This window comes from Balaenoptera acutorostrata, chromosome 1, assembly GCF_949987535.1.
Source record: "Balaenoptera acutorostrata chromosome 1, mBalAcu1.1, whole genome shotgun sequence".
NCBI lineage: Eukaryota > Metazoa > Chordata > Mammalia > Artiodactyla > Balaenopteridae > Balaenoptera > Balaenoptera acutorostrata.
In genome coordinates, this window is record NC_080064.1 from 80,660,969 (window position 1) to 80,676,498 (window position 15,530).

The 15,530-nt window shown below is 37.0% G+C and overlaps 1 protein-coding gene across 24 annotated transcripts in view; it reads right to left on the reverse strand.

The window, feature by feature from the left end:
• ZNF644 (zinc finger protein 644) overlaps positions 1–15,530 on the reverse strand; it is a 125,646-nt gene that overhangs the window by 40,693 nt on the left and 69,423 nt on the right. For 8 of the 24 annotated variants that reach the window (XM_057552027.1, XM_057552031.1, XM_057552037.1 and 5 more), the window contains one exon: positions 5,198–5,283. The exons of 15 other annotated variants lie outside the window; for them this stretch is intronic. In XM_057552027.1, the coding sequence (XP_057408010.1) occupies positions 5,198–5,283 (86 nt within the window). Of the gene's footprint in view, positions 1–5,197; positions 5,284–5,620; positions 5,779–15,530 lie in introns of all 24 variants that reach the window. One more of the 24 variants, XM_057552001.1, reaches the window with a different exon arrangement.

Genomic DNA, 15,530 nt, shown 5'->3' on the forward strand with positions numbered 1-15,530 from the left:
GAAAAGGGGAAAAATTAATATATCCTGTTCCCAAAGTCCACCTCCTGAATTTGGGATGATTCATTGTCTATTCAGGTATTCAACAGATGCAGGTACATCAAGTTGCTTGTGGAGCTTTAATCCGCTGCTTCTGAGGCTGCTGGGAGAAATTTCCCTTTCTCGTCTTTGTTCATACAGCTCCTGGGGTTCAGCTTTGGATTCGGCCCCGCCTCTGTGTGTAGGTCGCCTGAGGACGTCTGTTCTTTGCTCAGACAGGATGGGGTTAAAGGAGCAGCTGATTTGGGGGCTCTGGCTCACTCAGGCTATGGGGAGGGGGGGTACGGATGTGGGGTGAGCCTGCGGCAGAGGCTGGCATGACGTTGCAGCAGCCTGAGTTGCGCCGTGCGTTCTCCTGGGGAAGTTGTCCCTGGATCACGGGAGCCTGGCAGTGGCAGGCTGCACAGGCTCCCGGGAGGGGCGGTGTGGAGAGTGACCTGTGCTCGCACACAGGCTTCTTGGTGGCGGCAGCAGCAGCCTTAGCATCTCATGCCCATCTCTGGGGTCCGCGCTGATAGCCGCGGCTCGCGCCCGTCTCTGGAGCTCGTTTAGGCGGCGCTCTGAATCCCCTCTCCTTGCGCACCGCGAAACAAAGAGGCAAGAAAAAGTCTCTTGCCTCTTCGGCAGCTGCAGACTTTTTCCCGGACCCCCTCCTGGCTAGCTGTGGTGCGCTAACCCCTTCAGGCTGTGTTCACGCAGCCAACCCCAGTCCTCTTCCTGCGATCTGACTGAAGCCCGAGCCTCAGCTCCCAGCCCCGCCCGCCCTGGCGGGTGAGCAGACAAGCCTCTCGGGCTGGTGAGTGCTGCTCGGCACCGGTCCTCTGTGCGGGAATCTCTCCACTTCGCCCTCCGCACCCCTGTGGCTGCGCTCTCCTCCGTGGCTCCGAAGCTTCCCCCCTTCGCCACCCTAAGTCTCCGCCCACGAAGGGGCTTCCTATTGTGTGGAAACCTTTCCTCCTTCACAGCTCCCTCCCACTGGTGCAGGTCCCGTCCCTATTCTTTTGTCTCTGTTTTTTCTTTTTTCTTTTGCCCTACCCAAGTACGGGGGGAGTTTTTGCCTTTTGGGAGGTCTGACGTCTTCTGCCAGCGTTCAGTGGGTGTTCTGTAGGAGCAGTTCCACGTGTAGATGTATTTCTAATGTATCTGTGGGAAGGAAGGTGATCTCCGCGTCTTACTCTTCCACCATCTTGCGCAGACCCCCCCAGCTTTTGGTTTGTTTTTAAGTATAGAATTAACATATAGAAACAACATAAGTATTCTATATGTTGTTTATAAAAAGAAAGATAAGGTGATGAAAAGATAAACTAGGTAAATGTTAATGAAAAGAAAATAGATATCTCTACTACCAGAAAAATCAAATGGAACTTAAGGCAAAAGTACTAGACCTGCTAGAAATGAATATTATATATTAATAAAGTACATGATCCACCAAGAAGATATATTATTCATGAACCCCTATGCACACAACAAAATGCGTACAAAATATATAAATTATAAACTTACAAGTATTAGGAGAAACTGACAAATGGACAGTCACAAAGGGAAGCTTTAAACACTTCTCCCCAAAAGTCAAAAGATCCAGGAGAGTATTCTAGCTTTCCTCTTCCAAGATCACCTTTCTCTCACTTTGTGAAAGAAAGATTCCCAAACACAAATCTGCAGCTTTCTCCATCTCCATCAGTTGTTCAGGCCAATAACCTTGGAGTAATCTTCCTTATTCTCTTTCATTCACACTTCATATCCAAACCATCAGGAAATCCTATTGCCATCATCTTCAAATTACATCCAGAATTCAATTGCCTCTCACTACTGCTACACCCAGGTCCACTATTATCTCTCTCCTGTATTATTTGAAGGGCTTCCTAATCTGGTCTTAGAGCATCTACTCTTGCCCACCCACCATCTATTCTCAACACTGCAACCAGAGGTATCATTTTAAAACCTAAGACAGATCAAGTTCCTCAAAACCCTTCAATAGCTCCCTGTTTTTCCCTCAAAGAAAAAAACCCAACATCCTTATAATACCCTGTAAAAGGTGCTATGAAGATCCTTCCCAGTAACTCTTTTTTTCCCCCAGTAACTCTTTGACCTCATTTCTTACTCCTCTCCCCAACTTGCTCACTCAGTTCCAGCCATGCTGGCTTTCTTACTATTCTTTGAACACATTCTCTCCTACATTAAGGCCTTAGCACTGACAATTCCTCAAGCTGGAATGCTCTATCTCCCAGGTACTCTCATGGCAAACTTCCTCATCTAATTTGCCTTTGCTCAACTATTTTCTTTTGAATAATGCCTACCTGGACCACTTTGGTTAACATTACATACAAAACTCACTCACTTCCCTATTGCTGACATTCTTAAATACACTTACACTAGTTTACCCTTTTTCTTCCCGTAACATTTATCACCTTCTTACATACTATGTAATATACTTACTAATTATAGTTATTGTTTGTGCATCATTCCCATAAAACTAAGTTTCAAGGGCACAGATCTTTGTCTTGTTAGCTGAATATTTCATGGATCTAGAAGGGTACCACCATCCAGAACCTTGATATTGTACATTGCTCTGATGTGTAAAAACTTCTGGGGAAGCAAATAAAAGGTTTGAGAATACCAGATTTTCTTAGGGAGAATGCCATGGCAGCAAAGCAAACGATACAGAAAGGCCACATAGTCTCAATTCACTGAAAAACAACTCAAGACAAGATTCCAGTGTCTGTCTCTCACTCTACCTTCTTCCTTTCCATACCTACTTTCCCCTCCCTCCCCAATCCTCAGTCTTAGAATAAAAATTCAGAAATGTGAAGGTTGTCAACAATGACACGTATGATACGTGAATTGAATTTAAAAAGTGAAGCTGTGTTTTTACTGAGAAAGGGTCACTTTGATTTAGCTGTGAAGACTGGCTTTGTTATATATGTTACATGGCAGACATTTTCTGTAAGCTGAATTAATTAAATCTACAGTACAAAGATTTTGAGGAAATTAGATTTAAAGCATGTATATAATATATAAGCATTGATAAATACTTTCACTTTGTGACAAAAATTACAAATGCAGCTTAAAAATGCCACAGTTTGTCAAAATTCTTTTAGAGGACATTTCAAAGAAGAATTTTAAAGACCACTGATCAAATATATAGAGAACTCTACACAACAATAAACAGACATTTTTATTTCAAAACACATATTTGTAAAACACAGATTTGTAAAATCTGACTATATATTATAATGACCACAGAGAAATTTCCAACAGAGACAGAAGTCATGTAGAGCACATTCTCTGGCCGCCATGCAACAAAACTAAAAATTAGATACAACCAAGAGTTAATTAGTGAACTAGAAAAAGGTCAGAATACAGTATCTAGAATGAAGCAATGAGAGACAAAAGAATGGAAAATGAAGACAGGAACCCGAAAAAGGATACAATGAAAAGATCTAGCATACATTTAATGGGAATCCTAGAAATAAAGGAGAGAGAAAATAGGGCAGAAGCAATGCTTGAAGAGATAATGGCTGAGAATCTTCTAAAACTGACAAGAGACATCAAGCTGTGGTTTCTGGAAGCACCAGGAACTCTAAGATACATAAATAGAAAGAAAACTACACCTAGATACATCACTGTAAAACTGATGACAATAAAAGACAGTTAGAAAATCTTAAAAGTACACAAAGAAAAAAGAATAACTACACAAAGAGACAATAATTAGAGTGAGAAAGAAAAAAAGCAGCTCCGAACATCCGAGAACTAATCTGACGCTTTCAGCTAAATCATATTGTTCTCCTGTTGAATATAAAAATATCTCACAGAATATCGACTTCAGACAAGGTAACTGTGTAACACAAACTACCAAATATCGCCTTCCCTTGCTAAATGAGTTGATTGCTACCTTCTTTGCCAATTTTGTTTATCTCAGCTTCAGCCTGCCTTCCCTACAGATGAGATTTATTAAGAGGGCACTCTCAAGATGAATGAAAACAAAACACAACATAACAAAACTCATGGAATGTCGCAAAAGCGGTATTTGGAGGGAAATTTATAGCTGTAAATACCTACACTAAAAAAGAAGAAAGATCTCAAATCTATTACCTAACTTTATATCTTCAGGAAGTGGAAAAAGAGCAAACTAAACCCAAGCCAGAAGAAGGAAGGAAATAATAAATATTAGAGCATAGATAAGAATATAAAAATAGAATCAAATAAAAAGTTAATTCTTTTAAAAGATCAACAAAATTAACAAAGAAATTTACTAAGGAAAAAAAGAGAGAAGATGCAAATAACTAAAATCAGAAACGAAAATAGGGACATTACTATAGACTTTAGAGAAATTAAAAGGATTATAACAAAATATTAGAACTGAATACTAAAAAATTAAATAATTTAGATGAAATGGACAAATTCCTAGAAACACAAATTACCAAGCCTGACTCAAGAAGAAACAGAAAATCTGAACAGATTTATAGTTAGGTAATGAGACTGAATCAGTAATCAAAAACCTCCCGAAACCCCCAAAAAGGAAAATTCCAAGACTAATGCTTTCACTGGTAAATTCTACCATTTAGAGAATTAACATCAATCCTTCACAAGCTTTTCCAAAAATAGAAGAGGGACTACTTCCTAACACATTCTATGAGGCCAGCTTTACCCTAAAACCAAAGCCAGGCAAAGATACCAAAAGAAAATGACAGACTGTTATGAAGACACGCAGAAATCCTCAACAAAATGCTACCAAGCTGAATCCAACAGCGCATTAAAAGGATTATAATCATAATTGAGTGGGATTATTCCAGGAAAGCAAAGGTGGTTCAATATAAGAAAAGCAATCAATGTATTATATTAATAGAACAAAGGAATAAAACTACACAATCATCTCAATAGACGCAGAAAGACCATTTGACAAAATCCAACACTATTTCATGATTAAAAACACTCAGCAAACTAGAATTAGAAGGGAATTTCCGTAACATGATAAAAGGTATCCATGAAAAACCCACAGCTACCATCATACTCATCAATGGTTAAAGACAAAGTTTTCCTCCCAAGACAAGGCTGCCTGCTTTTACCACTGCTATTCAACATTGTACTGGAAGTCTTAGGCACAGCACTTATGCAAGTAAAACAAGTAAAAGGCATCCAAATTGGAAAGAAGTAAAACTACCTATTTGCAGATGACATGATTCTATACACAGGCACGCCTTGGAGATATCAGGTGTTTGGTTCCAGACCACTGCAATAAAGGGAATACTGCAACAAAGAGAGACAAGACAAATTTTTTGGTTTCTCAGTGAATATAAAAGTTATGATTACACTACACAGTTGACCCTTGAACAACACGGGTTTGAACTGCACAGATCCACTTATAAGCGAATTTTTTTCAATAGTAAATACTACAGTGCTACATAATTTGAGGTGGGTTGAATCCGTGGATCCAGAACCTTGGATATGGAGGGCTGATCATAAGTTATACTTGGATTTTCGACTGTGCAGATGATGGGGACCCCAATTCCCTGGCTTTTCCAGGGTCAATTACAGTCAATTAAGTGTGCCACAGCATTATGTCTAAAAAAAACAGTGTACATACCTAAATTAAAAATACTTTATTGCTAAAAAATGCTAATCATCATCCAAGCCTTCAGCAAGTTGTAATCTTTTTGCTGGTGGAGGGTCTTGCCTCAGTGTTGACGACTGCTGACTGATCAGAGTGGTGGTTGCTGAAGATTGGGGTGACTGTGACAATTTCTTAAAATAAGACAACAATGAAGATTGCTGCATTGATTGATTGACTCTTTCTTTCATGAACAAATTCTCTGTAGCATGCAATGCTATTTGATAGTTTGAAATATTCCAAGAATTACCAAAATGTAACAGAGATATCAAGTGAGCCAATGTTGCTGGAAAACTGGTGCCAACAGACTTGTTCAACACATGGTTGCCACAAACCTTCAATTTGTAAAAAATGGAGTATCTGCACCACAATAAAGTGAAGTGCAATAAAACGAGGTATGCCTGTGTAGAAAAGCCCACAGATTCCACACAAAAAACTTTCTAGAGCTAACATAATAAACAACTTCAGCAAACTTGCACGTGTAAGATAAACAAACATAAATCAATCGTGTTTCTCTATGTTAGCAATGAATGATCCAAAAAGGAAATTAAGAAAATTCTATTTACAAAAGCGTTCAAAATAAAATACCTAGGAATAAATGCAAGAAGGTGAAAGACTTATACACTGAAAAATTACAAAACACTGCTGAAAGAAATTAAAGAAGGCCTAAATAAATGGAAAGGCATCCCATGTTCATGGATTAGAAAACAAAATATTGTTAAGATGACAATACTTCCCAAAGTGATCTACAGATTCAATGCAATCCCTATCAAAATTCTAATGGCCTTTTTAAATAGAAACGGATAAGCTGATCCTAAAATTCATATGGAACTGTAAGGGGCCCTAAAGAGCAAAAACAATAATGAAAAAGAAATAAAGTAGGGGGACTCATAATAACTTTAAAATTTACTACAAAGCTATAGTAATCACTGTGTTACTGGAATAAGGGTAGACATAGAGACCAATGGAATAGATTTGAGAATCCAGAAATAAGTCCAAACATCTACAGCCAATTGATTCTTAACAAAGGTGCCAAGACCATTCGATGGGGAAAGAACAGTCTTGCAACAAATGGTGCTAGGAAAACTGAACAATCACATGTAAAAGAAAGAAGCTGAACCCCTGCCTCATTTCGTGCACAGAAATTAAATCAAAATGGACCAACAATATAAACATAAGAACTAAAACTGCTATTGCTCTTAGAATAAGGCTTAGGGATGGATCTTTATGATGTTGGATTTGACAATGAATTCTTAGAATTGACACCAAAAACATGATGAACAAATGAAAAAAAAATAGATAATTTGGACTTCACCAAAACTTTTGTGCAAAGGACATTATCAAGATATATTTGGTAAGGGTTTAATATCCAGAATATATAAACAGCTCAACAACAAAAAGAAAAAAAACCCGATTTTTAAAATGGGCAAAGGACTTAAATTGACATTTCTCAAATGAAGATACACAAATGGCTAACAAGCCCATGAAAAGATGTTCACCATCTTGGTCATTAAGAAAACTCAAATGAAAACCACAATAAGGTTCCACTTCACACCTATTAGAATAGCTTTAATTAAAAAAGAAAAAACACAAAAACTGGAAAATAACAAGTGTTGATGAGAATGTGGAGAAATAGAGACCCCATACATTGCTGGTGAGAAACTGAAACAATGTACCCACTGTGGAAAACCGTTGGGCGTTCTTAAAAAGGTAACAAGGAATTACCACATAACCCAGCTATTCAACTCCTAGATATATAACCAGGAGAAATGAAAACTTACATACACACAGAAAATTGTACATGAATGTTTACAGCATTATTCGTATAGCCAAAAAAAGAAACGAAGTACATGCTACAACTTGGATGAACCTTGAAAATATGCTAAGTGAGAGAAGTCAGACATAAAGAATCATTGTACGATTCCTTTCATTTGAAATAGCAAGAAGAGGTAAATCTATAGAGACAGAAAGTAAAGGGTACCAGGTGATAGTGGAAGGGGGGAATTGGAAATGATTACCTAACGGATACAGGGTGTTGAAACACCTTTGAAATGAGAAAGCTGGTGACTGCATAATATTGTGAATATACTAAATACCACTGAATTGTACACTTAATATGATTAACTGCATGTTATGTAAATTTCACCTCAATTTAAAAAACAAAAAAATGGCAGTCAAATGTGCCCATGTTCTGACAACATCTAATTTAGAGCAAACTTCTACTTCGTTAGCTCCTCTCTAAAATTACCCAACCAAAGTCCAATCCTATAATAGGTTTTAATACCCTCTTAAAAAGACACCCCAAAATTCCCTATAGTATGAGGAATCTTTCACTTCAACAAGTAAAAACCATGTTCAACTATAGGTGTCCTTTGCTGGTCTTTTTGGTTGGAAGATGTTGACAAGACTAGCACCTAATTTCTCAGCAGAAACAACAGAAGCCAGAACACAAAGGGATAATAGCCTAATTAAAAGAAAATGATGGCCAACCCAGCATTCTAACCAGTAAAAAACTATCATTCAAGTGTGAAGGTAAAATACAGAACATGACCAGAAAACAAAAACTGAGAGGAATTTCTCAGCACAAATCTATACCAAAGTATATACTAAAGGGTGTTCTTCAAAAAAGGGAAATGATTGAAGGTGGAGAACTCAAGATGCAGGCAGAAATAAAAAGCGCTAAAAATGGTAACTTGGGTAAATCTAAAATACTGACATAAAACAATGATGATGTCTCATGGCGATTAAAATATATATGGAGTTAAAAACAGGTGAGTATTATAGCAAATAAACTGAGCAAAGGGTGAGGGGGGTGATTAATGGAATTAAAGTGTTTTAGGTTCCTCACATTGTCTGGAAAGATATAAGGTAAATTAATTAGACTCTTACTGGTCAAGGATGCATGTTGCAATCTCTAGGGCAACAGCTCCCAAAAGTGTGATCTGTGGACCCCTGGGGGTCCCTGAAACCCTACCAGGGGATTCTCAAAATCACAACTGTTTTCATAATATTACTAATAAAACCTTATTTGCCTTTTTCACTCTCATTCTCTCACGGTGTACAACAGAGTTTTCCAGAGTTTGTACGACTTGTGCTATCCCAACGGATTAAAGCAGAGCAGGTATGGAATCCAGCTGTCTTCTATTAAGCTAGACATGAAAGAGATTTGCAAAAATTTAATACTATTCTTCTCACTAAATTTTGTTTTGGAAAGTATATTTTTCACAAAAGTATATTATTTATGTTAACATTTAATAGGATATTCTTGTTCCCCAAAACAAAACATTACCTGGCTCCAAATGTCAATTGTGCCAAGGTTGAGAAACACTGATATAACCAGATAAAAAAAGGTTTTTTTAGAGTTTAAATGGATCTTGAGAACACAGAGTTTGAGACTCAGTGACCTAAATAAATGAAAGGATATGACATTCATGGATTGGAAGATTTAATAACATAAAGATGTCAACTCCTTCTCAATTCAATTTTTGTAAAACTGACAATGTGACAGTAAAAATTTATATGGAACTGCAAAGAGCCAAGAAGAACAAGGTAGGAAAACTTGCCTCATTGAACATGAAGACTTGTTATAATGCCATGTAAATTAAAACAGCATAGTTTTGGTGCAAGGGTAGATAAAGTAGACCAATGGAAAAAAAATAGAGCCTAGAAACAGACTCATACATACATGGTCACTTGATTTATGACAAAGTTAATACTGCAAAGCAGCTGCGAAACAATCTGTTCAACAAATGATGCTGCATAAAATGTACATCCATTAAAAAAAAAGAAAAGGTGACCTCTATATGTCATATAATATCTAGAATAAGTTCTAGGTAGAAGGTAAATCTAAATGCATCATAAACAATATACAAAGTAATATACAATAATCAGTTCTAGGTAGAAAGTAGAAAACAAAATAATAAAGCCTCTAGGACAGTGTCTCTAAACCTCAGCACTAGTGACACTTCGGGCTAAATTAACTGTTTTGTGCATTGTAGAATACTTAGCATTCTGTGCACTGTAGAATGTCTAGTAGCATCCCTAGCCAACCCACTAGATGCCAGGAGTACTCCACCCACTCAGTTGTGAAAACTAACAATGTCTCTGAACACTGCCAAATGTCCTACCCATGGGGTGGAAGGTGTGGGATGAGGGCAGGGCGAATTGCCTCTAGTTGAGAACCACTAGAGGATAGATAGTAGAAGATAACATAAGAGAACATCTTCATGTTCTTGGAGCAGAGAAAGACTTCTTAGACAGGACACAAGCAGCACTGACTATAAAGGAAAACAATGATAAATCAGACTACATTAAAATTAAGACCTTCCCCTCATCAAAAGATAACATTAACAGGGTGAAAATCAAGACAAAATGGATATTTTTTTAACATATGTAACTAACAGAAGATTTGTATCTAGCATATACAAAAACTCCTAAAAACAGAAGGACAAGAACAGAAACTCCAGTAAGAAAAAAAAGGGCTCATATCCATAAAATATGTAACTCCTATAAATCAGTAATATAGAAAGCTAAATAGTAATAATAATAAAAAAAGAGGATATCCAAACAGCCAATAAATTCAAGAAAAAGTACTCAATTTCATTTGGAATCATGGAAATGTATCCTTCAGAAGGGCTAAAATTAAAGAGGCTATTAATACCAAGTGTTGGTGAGACTACAGAGCAATAGGAATCCTCATATTCTGTTGATGGGATAGGTACAATGACTCTGAAAACAATTCTTGCATTATCTTCTAAATTTGAACATACATACACCAATGACCCAGCTATTCTACTTCTGGTATATATCCCACATAAATGTTGCACATGTACCCCATGAAACATTTACAGGAATGTTCATGACAGCATTACTCAGTCCAAATGTCCAACAGGAAAAAGATAAATGGTGATAAAATAGTACAAGGGAGCTACAGCTATATTGGTAGCTGATAACATACATGAATCTCCCAAACATAACAGAGACAAAATACTACTACTATATAATTCTATTTTTATAAAAGTCCAAAAACAGGTTTAAAAAAAAGCTATCGTCTTTGAAGCCAGGTAGTCGTTACTCCAGGAAATGGGAAAGGGAGAGTGCTTAGGAAAGGAAGCATAGGAGGCTTCTGGTTGCTGGCAGTATTCTATTTCTTGATCTCTGGTGGTCATGGAGTGTTTACTTTGTGATGATTCACTCAGCTGTATACTTAGTACAGTTTCCTGTATGTATTATATTTCAATTTTGAAAAAGACATGGGTGGGGAGGAATTCCCTGGCGGTCCAGTGGTTAGGACCTGGCACTTTCACTGCGGGGGGGCCAGGTTCGATACCTGGTCAGGGAACTAAGCTCTGCAAGCCGCGTGGCACGGCCCAGAAAGAGAAAAAAAAAAAAAAAAAGACATGGGGCATTACCTTTTATATGCTGTATATGCAACCCAGAAAACAATAATTACACAAATACTTTAGCTATTATGGTATTATATATCAATTGTTTAGAAGTAAAAATCATGTCTGGGGACATCATAACTCTCCACATCTTACACTTCAAGATCCTTTGCCTAATTAAATAAAACAAATAAAATATATTAAAAATGACTGCTTGAGTTTTTAGTATATCGCAGGAAAACATAATAAAATATACTTTAAATTTGTTTTCCTACATGTGTCATTTATTTTGATCACCTAAAAAAATCTAATATCTTAGTTTTATATAAGACAAAATAAAATACACGTCTTGCAAAATATTAATATTAAAGGAAAGTTGAAGATGTTTGTTTCTAATATTAAAAATATATTTTTCTAAAATTTAGACACATAGAGGTTTAAGGCAGAATATAAATAATGCCTGAACTAAATAAAGGAGGTTTCTATCAAAAATCTGTATGCTTTCCCTCCCCATCAAACTAAGGCTTGGTTTGTTTTTATATTCCATATGACATTTTAATAAAATGCAGTTTTACAATACCAGTTATTATTTTATTTACAAAATAAGAACCAAACATTTATAATATTAAGTTGCTTAATATCAAATAGATCCCCTCTGAATTTAGTCATTTAAGTGGAACAGCATACAGTTAACAGCAGACAATCTGATTCATTTTTAAGCCAAGTAGTGCCACCAAGTGGTAGCAAATTCTTTTTCCAAACTACCACGCAGAAGCAATAGAAAGGGTTATACTGGAATATAATACTGGAATGGAAAAATCAATCTTAGTAAAGTAATAAATTAAAGTAAATAAGATTGTGAAATATCTTGGTATAAAAGTTTAAAAACAAAACAAAATAGGTCAATCTTTTAAGAAAAAAGTTGTATGTATTACTGAGATGGTCTTACCAGTTTCAAAGTTAAATTTTTCATAGAAAGTAAGTAACTATGAATATAGTGCTGTAGACTTTACTTTTTGCTGCTCTTTTTAAAAAAATTTTTATTGGAGTATAGTTGATTTACAATGTTGTGCTAGTTTCAGGTGTATGTTGCTTGTTTTTTAATTCCATATTTTCTTAGAAGACTTAAGTTGCTCTAGAAATTAATAAAACACACACAATAAAAGACCCGAAGGTTTCATAACAATCTGCTACCCTTGTTAAGTGTTGGGAGAGAGTGAGGAGGGTCAGAATAGAGAAAAAAAGAAACTTTTGCTTTTTAGTTAATACCTGTATTAGTTTGCTAGCAGTCCTGTAACAAAGAACTACAGACTGGGTGACTTAAGGCTAGAACTCCAAAATTAAGGTTTCAGTAGGACTGATCCCTTCTCAGGGTTGTGAGGAAAGGATCTATTGGCTCTCCTTGGCTCATATGTAGATCATCTTCTTATTTTGTTTCAAGCTGTCTTCCCTCTATACCTGTCTCTGTGTCCAAATTTCCCCTTTTTATAAGGACACCAGTCATAACTGGATTAGGATCCACCCTAAGGACCTAACTTTAACTTGATTACCTCTGTAAAGACCCCATCTCCAAATAAGGTGCTACTCTTAGGTACTGGGGATTAGGACTTCAACATGTGAATTTGGGGTTTGTATAGGGGGTAGGAAATTCAAACAGCAACACTACCCTTCTGTATTTGTGTATTTTTGATAAGACTATATTTTTCTTATTTAAAAAGAAGACAGAAATAGCTCTTAAAAGTTGTTAAATGATAGAATATTTGTGATATTGTGATTTATAATAAGAAATATGTATTTGGTCTTCCCGTTTCTGGCACAGAGTTCCTAAAATCCTTCATTGAGAACTATAAAGGTGTCTTTTGTTACGTTAATGGAGACTTCTGGCAAGCACCTAAGAATGGGGACTGGTTGCCAGAGGAGCCAACTGTGTGATTTTGGACTGTCAGCCCAACTCCCCTGACCTCCAGGTAAGGGAGAGGGGCTGAAGGTTGGATCAATCACCAATGGTGAATGATTTAATCAATCATGCTTATGTTATGCAGCCTCCATAAAACCCCAAAAGGATGAGGTACAGAGAGCTTCTGGGTTGGTGAACACATGGAGGTACTGGGAGAGGGGCTTACCTGAAGACAGCATGGAAGCTCTGAGCCCCTTTCCCACATACTTACCCTATGCATCTTTTCCATCTGGCTGTTCCTGAATTACATCCTTTTATAATAAAGTGGTAATCTAGTGAGTAAATGGATTTCCGGAAGTTCTGTGAGCCACTCTAGCAAATTAACTGAACCCAATGAGGGGGTCATGGGAAGGTCTGATTTAGAGCCAGTTGGCCAGAAGAACAGGTAAAAACCTGGACTTGAAACTGGCATCTGAAGTCCAAGGACAGGGTCGTGACAACCTCCAATCTGTAGCCAATTAGTCAGAAGCATAGGTGACAACCTGGGCTTGCAAATGGCACCAGAAGTGTGTGTGTGTGATTGGGCAGAGGGGGAGAGTAGTCTTGTAAGACTAAACCCTTATTGTGGAATCTGATGCTGTTTCTGGGCAGATAGTGTCAGGACTGAGTTGAATTGTAGGACACCTACTGGTATCTGGAGAAATGCTTGGTGGTGTGGGGGAACCCCCCTCCCCACTCCACACACTGGAATTAAGTCCAGAACTTTAATAATACTATTTTAATTTCATGAACAATTACCAGCAAAATAAATGACTAAATTTTAGTATAAAGCTATATATATAAAATATCAAAGTGATAAGTGTTATATAGTTCACATCCAACCCAACCATAATGCACTTAGTCCTAGACCTCATCTCCTAATATTCTCCCTCTTCTCACTGTACCTCAGCTACACTGGCCTCCTTGCTCTTCCTTGACCAGGCCCCACGTACTCTGTACTTAGTACTTAGTGTTCTCTGCCTGGAATTCTTCCTCCAAATATATGTGATATGTGCAGATCATTTCCTTCAGTTCCAGTTATCTCCTCCTCAGTTCTTCTTAGACCATCCTTAATAACATAGCACTCTTAGTCTCTCTTTATCCCCCCTATCTGGTTTTACTTTTCTTACTAATAGTAAGTACTTACTAATACCTGAAAGATTATATAATTATTTGATTATCTGTTTTCTCTTCCCAACTACAAAGTAAGCTCTTTGAGGGCAGAGACTTATGTTTTGTTCACTGATACACCCCTGTTATCTAAAACAGTACCTGGAGTGACTACTTTTTTGTGTGTACTATCATAAGCAGAAAGAATTTTACAAAATTAATGTATCTGCACTTTCTAAATGGATCTATTTGTTCCTTTCTAACCAATTCTTCACACGTATTGGCAGAGTGATCTTTTCAAGTTCATTACTCCTCTGTGGAACACAACGTTTTCCTCTGTCTCAAGACAGAGGAAAGAAACCCCACATCTTTTAACATAGCTGAAATGGCTCTGCTGGGCCCTGCCTGCCTTTCTAGTCTTGTCACACACTTTCCTCCTAACAGTTCTCAGGGATTCAACCACATTGGCCCTCTCAAATTTCCCAGCATACTCCTTCTCATCACAGGGCCTCTGCAGATGGAGTTTCTTTGGTCTGGAATCCTCTGCTCTCCTCTCCCCAGCCCTCTATCACATAAATTTAGTTAACCTTAGCTCATAATCTTCCTTCGGATCAAAGCTTAAACATCCCTTACTCTAGGAAGGTTTCCTCAAACACTCTGTCAAGTTCCTTTATCATATGCTTTTTCTTTAAGAACTGTTCCTTTCAGAGCACTAATATCTTTCAAATATTCAATTGATATTATCATTGTTTAATGTATCTCTCCCACTGAACTGAAGTTCCACGAGAACATGCACCATGTCTTTTGTTATATACACTGTGTTTTTAAGCAACTAGAATATGCTTGAATACTAATGAAGAGATACAGATAAAGTAGGCTAACTATAAGTGAATAATAAAGCCTGCAATCAGTCAATTTTGGAAATTAAACAAAGCAAACTTTCTTTTTATTAACTTCAATTGTCTTATCTAGACATACTGCATGTTTCTGGGTAGCCTTTCCCTAGCCATCATTGTGTGCACAAAAGATAAAAGCTTATTTAATATTTCTACTAATTTCTATTAGTAATTCTACTATTTCTACTACATATGAATAATATAAATCTCTACAACATTAACTGTTCTATCATTCCCTTTCAGGTGCCTAAACAGTAACTATCTCCAGATTGACTTGTATAAATTTGGCATATAGTACAAACATTTACTGTTTCTTTATGACAATATCATAATGATAATTAAAATGGGTCAAAATGAATTTTTAAAACAAATTTGTATCATAAATGATATAAAACAAGGCTATAACTCTCTCCCAGATTTACGACTTTTGTTCTAAGTACTTTAATATACCTCTCAGATGACACAGATGCATACCTACTTGCCACAGCAAACTGAAAGTTACATATCTGACTTGATGCCTTACACCTTGTTATTACACTCGAAGAGAATGGTTATACACT